At 60.7% G+C, this 11,066-nt stretch overlaps 1 protein-coding gene across 1 annotated transcript; it reads left to right on the top strand.

The window, feature by feature from the left end:
- The first annotated feature begins 2,724 nt into the window (after nt 1-2,724).
- Nucleotides 2,725-10,628, top strand: RBM28 (RNA binding motif protein 28). Its single transcript, XM_087873526.1, has 18 exons — nt 2,725-2,964; nt 3,067-3,216; nt 3,320-3,399; nt 3,512-3,587; nt 3,943-4,035; nt 4,781-4,855; nt 5,298-5,400; nt 5,593-5,729; nt 6,326-6,398; nt 6,641-6,750; nt 6,979-7,052; nt 7,159-7,294; nt 7,511-7,575; nt 7,801-7,962; nt 8,528-8,662; nt 9,011-9,085; nt 9,388-9,710; nt 9,877-10,628. The coding sequence occupies exons 1-18, from the start codon at nt 2,808-2,810 to the stop codon at nt 10,208-10,210; spliced, it is 2,358 nt and encodes a 785-aa protein (XP_087729652.1). The 5' UTR covers nt 2,725-2,807; the 3' UTR covers nt 10,211-10,628.
- The last annotated feature ends 438 nt before the right edge of the window (nt 10,629-11,066 follow it).

The raw sequence follows: 11,066 nt of genomic DNA, 5'->3' as shown, positions 1-11,066 counted from the left end.
GGGCAGTGATGGTCACAGCCTTGGGGACTCCTCTTCCTTGAACCCGAGGAAGCTGCTGCAGCCATGAAGGGTGGCCGGGCTCTAGGAGAGGGGGGATACGGCCAGGGCAGCCCACTGGGGAGCGGGGGACAGGTTCAAAGACAAGGCTTGAGGAGGCTGAGAGGTCAAGGAGGGTCAAGGCTTCAATTCTCTCTCGAGAAAGAGGTAAGCAAGCCAAGGAGAGCCTGGGGGGCCCTTCTGCCCCCTCCCCCCTTGTGGCATTCTGGATTGGCAGGCAATTCAGAGCCATTTTGGGAGCCAGCCAGCCACAAGGACACTTCTGCCCCCAGAGCTAAGTGGGGAAGCACAGGATGGCACCAGTTCAACATCTGCCAGGAGCAGACGGTGGGCAAGGCCAGGTTGGGGCCATTTCTGTTCGTACCCATTTCATGTATTCTTAATCATGTTTATACTTTTATCTGTTATATATGCTTGACAAAATAAATAAATAAATAAATTGTGCAGGCGGGCACAGGGTATATGTGCTCCCCCACAACCCATGTTGCTTAGTAACTGGTTTCACAAGACTCTGCTGCCCTCTGGTGGACGCTGCTGAGGCTGGCAGCAAGCTCTGCCTCCCTCCGGCCCCCTTCTGAAGCTGCCCATCTTGAGCGTCTGTTCCCAGCCAGATTCCAGGCAGATGGCAACCCAGCAGGAGCTCAGTTAGAGCCCCAGATTGGCAATCCAGTCAAACAGATACAGGCACCAGGGTGGTTTTGCAACGGAGCCATCCCTGCTGCCCACCTTGTCTCTGACTCATTCTCTGCAGCAAATCAGCAGCTGAGGCTCTTCCACAACTTTAAAAATGGCCAAGATGGGGAGGGTGTTTTCAGAAGACACCAATCCTCCTTAGAGGACAACGTGGGAGGAGGAAGGCCATAGCTGAGTCCTTGTGTACACAGGACAAGATCCGGGGTCCCAGCTGCACATGAGCCGGCAGGGGGATGCAGCATCTAAGAAGCCAAATACCATTAAGCAGAAGCACTGCAGCCAGACGGGCAATAGTTCCATTGGCCTTCGGGAGGGTCCAGTCTCTCTTCTCCAGTTTGGCCACTAGACTTAAAAGAGACGATCAGGAACTTGAACACCAACCCTGCGAGGAAGCCTTAAAGGAGCTGGGAGGCTGAACCTGCCCAAGAGGGGGCGGGAGAGAGGAGGGTCTGCAAACATCTGAGGGCTGTGTTGGGCAAAAGGATGCAGATTCTTCTCCATGGAAACTGAGAGAAAAAGAATCAGTCAGTCCAAATGAAAAGGAGGCCGATTCGGTGCAGCGTCAGAGATTTCTGTGGTGCAAAAGCTGTAAATTAGCACCACCTTCTGCCGGAACGGTGGCTTCCCACTCATCAAATGCTTTCCGAAGTGTGTTGATTGACTGTCAAGGATTGTTTGGATGACCTTTAAGTGCCTTTCCAACTCACACTTTGTATGAACCAGTGAGGTCAATGTTGGCAGCACTCATCTCTCTGTCCCTGGATAAATGGACGGCCACACTAAACACTGCAGGGGGAGGGGTGACATCAGATTAACTTACCAATAGAAAGAACACTCCACTCCACTGGAAGCTTTTCCCCTAACAAAATTGCCGGCTTCTAATTTTAAAAAAATCTGGCATTGTTTCATACAGCAAAAGGGATGTAAACAATTATGGCTACCCACAAATATATGAGGAAAGGAAGGGCTGGAGGAGGCATGAGCCAGCCGTGTGCTGCAGCTGCTAAAACAGCTAATGTGATCTTGGGCTGCACCAACAGAGGTAAAACATTGAGATCCCAGGAAGGGATCCGTGCTCCACGCTGCCCTGGTCAGATTAGCCCTGGAATACTGTGACCGGTTCTGGTCCCCACAATAAAAGGAGGACCCTGAGGACCTGGAAAGAGGGCAGAGAAGATGGGGAGGGTCTTGGGAGCTAAAGACCCTACGAAGAAGAAGAACCGGGTATCTTTAGCCTCCAGAAGAGGAAGGCCTCCCAGCAGTCTTCCCAGCCTTGAAGGGCTGCCCCAGGGAAGGCGGTGGGGCTGTTGTTTTCTTCTACTTTTATTTATTCAATGTTTATGCCGTCCATCTCTCCTATGGGGTGATCCTGGAGATCTTCTCCAGAGCTCCTGAGGGCAGGACAAGACCCACCCTGGCAGAGAGAGACCCCAGCTCAAAATCCGGGAGAATCCCTTGGCTCTGGGGGTTCAACCCCACAATCCGTTGTCTGGGGTGGTCTGAGGATCCTTGTGCCGGCAGAGGGCTGGGCTAGATGACCCCCGAGGTCTCTCCCAACCCTAGAAGTCTCACACGCACAAAGGAGCCAGAGAGAAGGGCCACTTGGACTCGGTCCGGGCAACGGTTGGGGGAAAAAATGCTGTTTTTGCAGCGTGGCCCACGAGACCCCTCCGCCCCCGGCCTCCTGGCTGACCCCCCTCCCCCCGTTTCCCACATGCGCGTGGGGGGGGGGGAACCAGCCGGGCTGGAAGCGGAGCAGCCCCCGCTTGAACCCCGGACCTGCCAGGCGGAGACCCCTCCCCACCCGCACCGCCTAGCAGGGCTTGCGAGCCGGGGAGTCCTAGGCTCCGCCCCTCCCGACAGGCCCCTCCCCACTCGGGCCGGTCAAGGGAGCCCCGCCCCCCAGGCTGCCTGCTTCGAAGCCTTCCGCGAACGAGGGCCCGCCTTCCCCGGGCATGCGTACTCGCGCCCCCCGGCAGTGGCGCTCTTCCCCGTCGCGCCTGGAGGGGGCGCCCGCACTTCCGGCAGGCCCGCCCTCCGTTTCCGGGAGGCGCTAGATGGCGGCGCCCGTGCGGCGCGCGTGTCTCCCGGGCGGCGGGATGGGGCGGACGGTGCTGGTGCGGGGGCTGCCTCCCTCGGCCCGCGCCGCCGACCTGGAGGGCGAGTTCGGGCAGGCGGGGCCGGTGCGGCGGGCGGTGGCCGTGACGGCGCCCGGTGAGCGAGGGGAGGGGAGGGGAGGGTTGGGGGGGAGGGGGGGAGGGGGGGGCGGGGGGCCCTCCTGGTCCGGGGCCTGACGGGGCGGCGTGGTCGTTGCAGGGGGCGAGGCGTGCACCGGGATAGGCTTCGTCAGCTTCTCCCTGCCGGAGGACGCGCAGCGGGCCCTGCGCGAGATCCGCACCTTCGGCGGCCGCCGGGTCAGCCTGGCGTTGGCGCGGCCCAAGAAGAGGCGGAAGGCGGGAGGCGGAGGTGAGCGGGGGCCTCGGTCCCTTCTGGGGGGGGGAGGGTCTCCCCGGGCCGCCTTCCTCCCCCTCACCCGCCCTCCCTCTCCCTCTCCCTCTCCCTCTCCCAGAGGCCGCCCCCGAGGCCCCCCGGCCAGCGCAGGAGCCCCCCAAGAAGGCCCGGCTGATCGTCCGCAACCTCAGCTTCAAGGTAGGAAGGCGGCGGCTGCCCTGGGCGGGTTTGGGGCGACCGCACCGCTTCTTCTCCCCGCCCCCCGCGCTCTTGGCCCTTGAATCCCTTTGGCCTTGTCGGTTCCTCCCAGTGCACGGAAGACGACCTGAAGAGCGCCTTTGCCCCCTTCGGGACGGTCCTGGAAGCCTCCCTGCCCAGGAAGCCCGGTAGGTGTGCCGGGAGGGAGGGAGGGAGGAGGTCCGGGGGCCCCTGCGGGACAAGAGCTCCTTCGAGGCATGAAGGCTTTTGCTGGACCGTCTTTGTTTGGCTCATCTTACATGGACCAGCTTTAATATATTAACATTTCACCTCGATTCGTTTTTACTAATATGAAGGTTGAAAAGATCTGTGTTGGGTGGGGGAATGCAGGAGACTCCCTGCTCTGGGTGAGGGGCTGCTTTGCCCCCATCCCTTTGCTGGGCAGAAGCTGTAGCTCCTGGGATGCAGGGAAGCAGCCGGCCTGGGGAAGGTGTGAATGCAGGACGTAAGGGGGGGCTTCTGGCCTCGATCTTTGCCTTCCAGATGGAAAGCTCCGTGGCTTTGCCTTCGTGCAGTTCAGGAATGTCCTGGAAGCGGGAAAAGCCCTGAAGGGGATGAACATGAAGGAGATCAAAGGTGAGTCCCTGCTCAGGATTTGGGTGGGTGTCCGTCATCTCGTGCTGAGGTGCTCCCAGAGGGGCAGGAAGGGGACCAGCTGCGGCTCAGCAGATGCCAGCCTTGGGGGAAGAATTTGCCCACTTCCTGCGCACGCCGTCTTCGTTTCCGTGCAGGCCTGAGGATCAGCAGCACGAAGGTGTCCTGGATAAAAGGAACTCAGGCTAAATACTGAACGACAGTGCTTTATGGGAAGGAGGAAAGCCATGGTTTTTACAGAAGTTGGGGGCTGCAGGACGGAAATTCCTGGGGAAGCTGGACAGGTTCTTGTCCCTGTCCCTGAGCAAGTTCGATGGTTAGGCCAAATGGGAGGGGCGGCATCCCTGATTGAGGAGGGAAAGCTGGGCTTTCCCTTGGGCCATGCTGTGAGGACTTGCAAAGGGCTTTGCCTGCTGCAGAGGAGGGTCAGTGTGAGTTTGTGGGCAAGGGGGGGGGAGATGGTGATGACCCTGGTCACAGGAAAGGGGGCAGTAGTCTCCGTGGAATCTGCTTCCTCCACTGCAGTGGCACTTGCCATCTTGCTGAAGCTTGGCAGCTAAGTAGGGCAGCCGTTAAGGTGGTTGAAGGCCTGTCAGGGTTTTAAAAGCAGGCAACAGGTGGACAACCTTTTGGTCCTCCCGTGTAAGCGTCGCCTGGCTCTGGGGCCTCTCGCCCTGTATTATCCCCCACTTCCAGCCAGCCTCAGCGGTCTCCTTACTCTCTGCAGAGCGCCCGGTGGCTGTGGATTGGGCTGTGGCCCGGGAGAAGTACCAGGCTGCGCAGGCAGAAGGCGTCCCTGCTGGTGAGTGGCCATCTCGTGTGAATTCGGGAGGGACGGGGGGCGGGAGGAGGAATTTGTTCTGCTCTTCCATTCTTCATGCATGTTGCTGTGACCAAATAAGCCCCATTCTGATTTGGCCCACAATTTTTTTTTTTTTTTTAAATTTGATTTATATGCCGCCCTTCTCCGGAGACTCAGGGCGGCTTACAATGTGCTCAGCAATAGCCTTCATCCTTTTGTATATTTATTCAAAGTCAGCTCATTGCCCCCACAACTGGGTCCTCAGTTTACCTACCTTAGAAAGGATGGAAGGCTGAGTCAACCTTGAGCCTTGGTGAGATTCGAACCTGCAGTAATTGCAGGCAGCTGGTCTTAATAACCAGCTTAATAACAGGGTGCCTTAGACCACTGTACTACCAAGGCTCTTACACAGTGTCTCTTTACGTCCTTTGTCTGTGCTCAGAGAAGAAAGTTGGGGCAGAGAAGAAAGCCCAGCCAGAAGTTGTGGATGGGAGTGAAGGAAAACGAGGGAGGCCAGAGGCTACTGCGCCAGGAAAGCCCAGCAGGTAAGCCTCAGGGGGAGCCTGGGGGGGCCTCGTGGCAGAAGCGTGAGTGCTTGTGGTCAGCCGGGGCTGCCTTCTCGAGGGCAGTGGGCAGTTGCAGCTTCCTCTCCTCGCCCAAAGCCAGTGCATCCCCCCTGGCTTTGCCCCCCAGAAACACTCGCTTGCTGATCCCTTCTGACTGGCCTCTCCTCCTAGGGACCCTCAGCCTCCAACTCCCCCTGTGGAGAGCGAGGACGAAGATCAGGAGGTCAGCTCTAGGGACCAGGAGGAGGAACCGTACGAGGCTGGGAGTTCTGATGGGGAAGATGAGGAGGAGGAAGAAGGAGGAGGAGGAGGAGCAGGTTGGTTGGTTCAGATGCTTTGGGGGGACAGGGTGAGGGGGGCCTGCACAGGTAGAATCAGCCAAGACTTGAAGCAGCAGGAGACCACCCTGTAGAGGTAGTCCTCGACTTATGACCACAATGGAGCCCAAAATTTCCATTGCTAAGCAAGACAGTTGTGCGTTTTGCCCTATTTTGCGACCCTTCTGGATCATGTGATCACAGGGATGATGCAATGGTTGTAGGTGTGAAAAATGGTTATAAGTCACTTTTTTCAGTGCCATTGTAACTCTGAACAGTTCCAAGTCAGGGATTCCCTATATTAGGCTGACAGGGGGTCCTTCAAGGCGATTCCACCCTTGCTGGGGTTTTCCTAGTTATCCTGTTCGATGGCTTTCCAGAGACTTCTTCCTCCTAGGGGCCACTTTGCCAAAACTGGCTCACCTACCAGCCTCCCTTGTCCAACTCAGGTGCTGGGGGGGGGGGGGGGGGGGCAGTCAGGCCTCTGGAGAGTCCCAGGGGGAGGAGGGGTGATATCTGCACCCCAGCCATTTCTATGGCTTTCTCGCTCACTTGCTTGTTGAGTCTCATGTTCCTCCCTCTCGTTGCAGGGGAGGACCCTGCCCCAAAGCAGAAGCAGCACCACTCTGATGTCGCAGAGGGCCGGACTGTCTTCCTCAGGTGGGTCCAAGGGGCGGCCTGGGGGGCCTAGCGTCCTCCTCGAGGGTTGCTGTGCTGCAGCCCCAAAGGGCCTTCTGTCTGGGGGGAGCCCCCGGGAGGCTGCTGCCCTGCACCCCCTGGCCACGCTTGGCAGCAGCACAGAAACTACCAGTTAGACCTGGCGGCCGTCTCCCTCCAGCCGCCCAGGGGGGGCGGTGTCAGAACACATGTGGAGGGAGTTGTTTCTGCTCTCCCCCCCACAGGAACTTGTCTTTTGACACGGAAGAGGAAGAGCTGGGGGAGCTTCTGGAGCAGTTCGGGGACCTGAAATATGTCCGGATTGTGTTGCACCCCGAGACAGAACACTCCAAAGGTGAGTGGGGCTTGCAGACCCCATCCCCTCACCTGGCCATAGGGAAGGCCCCCACACTCCTTCGGTTCCCCATTCCCCTGTGGGAGACCTAGAGGAAAAATAAGGGCCAAAATGGATCTTTTCCTTGCGCCCCCCCCCCCCCCCCACCTGCAGGGCAATTCAGAAGCCCCCTTCATCCTTTCCTGCCTGCCTTCCTCCAATGCCCCCCCCCCCTTTTGCCCTCCTCAGGCTGCGCCTTTGCCCAGTTTGCCACCCAGGCAGCTGCCCAGAAATGCCTGCAAACAGCGAAGGAGGAGACTGAGGTGAGAGCAGAACCCTATGGAGCGATGAGGGGCGGTGGCCCCATTTGAACTCAGAGGAGCCCCTTCGTGGGGTGCCTCCCTCTCACCTTGTTTTTCTCCCTGCAAGGGTCAGGGGCTTCACCTGGGGGGCCGCCGTCTCCGGGTGGACCTGGCTGTCAGCCGTGAGGAAGCCCAGCAGCTGCGAAGCCCAAAGACCCCCAAGCCCACCGGCACACGCAACCTCTACCTGGCCCGGGAAGGCTGTGAGTGGGTCCCCTCCTCGTCCCCAGGGCTCCTGGGCCCCCAGCCCTGCCAGGGGAAGAGAAGCCTGATGCCAGGCAAAAGACAGAGCTCTCTGGGGACTGCGAGGTTGACCCTCTGGCCGGCCTCTGGCCAGCTGCAGCTCCAGCGCAGCCCCTTCCTTCCCCCCCCCCCCCCCCGGCCCTCTGGCTGGCCTCACCTTCCCTTTCCTTCTGCAGTGATCCGGGCTGGCACGAAAGCAGCCGAGGGGGTCAGTGCTGCTGACATGGCCAAAAGGGCCCGGGTGAGTGCCCCCCCCCGTGCCAGTTTGGGAGGGGAGTGAGCATCAGTCCCCATGGCTGTTGAGGGCCTGTGGGCAGCCTTCCCGAAGTGCCCAGGAAGACTCTCGGGGGCTCTGAAAGCCGGCCTCGCTCTTGAGAGTTTGGGGTGGGCGGAGGGAGGCCGGGTGGTCCGGGGGAAGGGTTGCACAGACGGGCAGAGCTCTGACGGGGTTCTCCCCCCCGTGCAGTTCGAAGAGCTGAAGCGGCAGAAGCTGAGGGACCAGAACGTCTTTGTGTCCCAGACGAGGCTCTGCGTCCATAACCTGCCCAAGAGTGTGGATGGTGCCGCTCTGAGGAAGGTCATGCTGCAGGCAGCGGGTGGCGGCACGCCTGGTGCCAGGATCACGGAGGTCAGCCTCTGCCCCGGCCCCTCCGGGGAGCTCGCCCTTCTGCTGCCAGGACGGGGTCTGGCCATGACCCAGGACCCTTCTCCCGGGGGGTTGGCAGGAGCTGCAGAGCCACAGGGCTGCTTCCTGAGCCCAAGAAACCGGGGCTCAGCCGGAGGGAAGGAAGGAAGGAAGGCGGCCGGTGCTCCGGAGCTGTGCAGGCTGAGAGTGGAGGTCCCTGGGCTCCTTTCCCCACCCACCCCTTGCCTCTTCTCCGCTTCTGCAGGGCAGGAGTGGGGGGGGGGGCCACTCCACGCCTGAGCCAGGGGCCCGGGAGGGGGCTGAGCTGAGCCTTTCTCTGCAATCCCAGAGGCTCATTGTGGTCGTGTGATGTCCCAGGTTTCAGGTGGATTGCGAAGCAGAACCTTCCCTGCAGCATCTCAGGGCTCCCCTTGGTCCTTCTGGGTGGGCAAAGCCCCTTGTGTGCCGAGGATGAGCCTTCGGGCTCCAGAATTGAACTTTGGGTGGGTCCGGTCGGCCTCTAGCGGGTGCCCGACTGTTGCCTCCCTCTTCCCCCCCCCCCCCCCAGTGCCGGGTGATGCGGGAGCTGAAGGGTCGGGGCCAGTCTCTGGGCTATGCCTTTGTGGAGTTCCAGCAGCCCCAGCATGCCCTGCTTGCCCTGCGCCAGGTCAACAACAACCCCCAGCTCTTCGGAGACCAGAAGGTGAGTGTCTTCCCTGCCCGGTCAAGGGAAGACCCCGGCTGAGCTCAGCTTCTCCGGAGACCCAGCGGCAGCACTGCAGGGCCCAGCAGGCTGCCTGGGGTCCATGAAGCCCCCCTACCCTTCCTCCTTGAGGCTCCCACGCCCATCTGGCCATCCCAAGACTCGGGATGGGCCATTTGCGGCGGGAAGCGAGGCTGGAGGGGACTGGGCCTGTGGGTCTCTGCCCACCCCGTGGAAGGATCCAGGCAGGGAATAGGAGGGAGGCCACCCCTTGAGCAGGAGCGCAGAAGTCTGGGTGCCCCTTGGCATCTGCCTCGGGGCCCAAGACGGGGCTGTTTCTCTTCCCAGCGGCCTATTGTGGAGTTCTCCCTGGAGGACAGGCGGAAACTGAAGCTGAAGGAGCAGCGTGCTGAACGCAGCCTGGTAGGGCATCGGGGGGGACCCTCCCACGGCTGCAGGGATGAAGCCATCTCCCGGGCAGGAACCAGCCCCCCTTCTGCTGGCTCCTTGGAGTGCCCCCAGGGGTCCGGGGTGTGGGGTCCCTCAGGTTTGCGTCCTGAGCTGCTGGAAGAATAAAGGGAGTCCGGCTGCACCACCCAAAGGGAGAGACAGGCCCTGCGAGGGCTGCGAGATGAGCTTGAGGCTGGCCTGTCGTGCAGAGGTTGCTCGCCCTGCTGAGGGGGAGGGGGGGCTGGCTGCCAGGTGACACTTTTCTCCTCGTGCAGCAAAAGCTGAGGCAGAAGCAAGCAGCTGCCGGGCCAGCAAGTCAGGAGCCATCGCCCGGCACCAGCCAGCCGGGGGCCCCTCAGAAGCCACCCAAGGGCTGGAAGAAGGCCCCAGGGGCCAAAGGAAAGCCTCAGGCTCCACCACAGCACAGTGGCCAGAAGAGGAAGCGGCCTGGGCCCTCGCCGAGCCTTCAGACCACTGAAGGAGCCGCCTCCTGGTCAGGCTTCCAGACCCACAAGGAGCAGGAGACGGTGGAGCTGCCCAACGGCACAAAGCGGCGGAGGGTCCTGGCCCTTCCCTCTCACTGGGGACCCAAAATCAGGTAAAGGCAGCCGTGGAGGGAGCTCCTGGGTCCCTGGCGTGGCCAGAGGAGATCCTGCACACAGACCCTTGCTCTGCCACTTAGACGGGAGCTTGGAGGGCCCCCCGGGGGACGAAAATCCCCTGGTGCTGCTCCCTGGACTGAGGGGGGGGCTCTCTCCCGGCAGGAATCGCGACAAGGGCAAAGCGAAGGGGACCCCTCCCAAGAAGAAGAAGGCGGGGCCCAGAGAGCGGAAGGCGCCCAGAACTGCCCCCCAGGTGAGTCGGTGGGGTCTCCTCCCATGCAGAGCCCACCTGCCACTGTGCAGTGCCCCCACCCCCCACCCCCGGCCTTCTGAGCCTGATCCCCGTGCTTGTCCTCAGGGCCCCCAAAAGAAGCGGGCTGGACAGGGCCGGGCGGAGGTTCGCTTCGAGCAGCTGGTGGAGCGATACAAGCAGCGGATCCTGGGGGCTGGCAAGGCCGCCCTGCAGCTCAAGAGGAGCAAGTGGTTCGAGAACTGAGTCGCCCCTCCCCAAGGAAGAGAGACACCCCCAGCTGGGTGGGGCTGCCGGGAGGCCGAGTCCTGCCCTTGGGGGGAGAGGAGAGGAGGAGGCTCGCCCAGGCCCAGGTTCCTCGGATGTGACACGGGGGGCAGACAGGCAGGGTGAAGAGCCCCCTGGGGCCCTGGAAATGCTGGGGTCTCTGGAGAAGCAAGGCAGCCGCCTGCTGTGGCCAGACCATCCTTGCCGTGAGGAGGGGCAGTGGGGGGGGAGGGTGTTGGCCCTTCCTCCGCGCTTAGCTCCAAACGTGCAGAAGGGAGTCCCGGCAACACAGCCTCTGGTGGAAGAGGCACAGGAAGGAGAGCGGCTGCTGGGAGGAGGAGAAGGAGAAAGCGGCTCCCATCGTTTCTTTGGCATCTTTCAATAAATGACTTTCTGAGAATTGTGGTTGCTGGGAATCTCCTCCTAGGCCTGGATCACAGGATCCCTTTCCTGTCAGGGGTGGTGGTGGGGGTTTAGGGTTAGAGTAAAATCCTGCTAACGAGGCAGTGGGCTTCTGGTTCGGAAGTTCTACCACGGGGCATTAGAGAGAACCTCCCAAAATCCACTTTGATGCTCTTAACAGAAAAACAATTGGAAGGGACCTTGGAGGTCTTCTAGTCCAACCCGCTGCTCAAGCAGGAGACCATATACCATTCCCCACAAATGGCTGTCCAGTCTCTTAAAAACCTCCAGTGAGGGAGCCCCACAACGTCTGAAGGCAACTTCTGTTCCACTGATTTTGAACTATCTGGGAATTTCTCCTTAGATCCAGGTTGCTTCTCTCTTGGATTAGTCTCTATCCGTTGCTTCTTGTCCTGCCCTCAGGGGCTTTGGA

The sequence above is a fragment of the Pantherophis guttatus genome, chromosome 7, assembly GCF_059756535.1.
Source record: "Pantherophis guttatus breed Tessera chromosome 7, ASM5975653v1, whole genome shotgun sequence".
NCBI classification, from domain to species: Eukaryota; Metazoa; Chordata; class Lepidosauria; order Squamata; family Colubridae; genus Pantherophis; species Pantherophis guttatus.
Note: the sequence above shows the minus strand (reverse complement) of the source record. Positions and strands in the feature narration are given on the sequence as shown.

Coding starts and splice junctions, on each gene's coding strand:
- RBM28 (XM_087873526.1), top strand. CDS start 2,808: ATGGCGGCGCCCGTGCGGCGCGCGTGTCTCCCGGGCGGCGGGATGGGG. Junction 4,036..4,780: donor GAACATGAAGGAGATCAAAG/GTGAGTCCCTGC, acceptor TACTCTCTGCAG/AGCGCCCGGTGGCTGTGGAT. Junction 6,751..6,978: donor CGAGACAGAACACTCCAAAG/GTGAGTGGGGCT, acceptor TGCCCTCCTCAG/GCTGCGCCTTTGCCCAGTTT.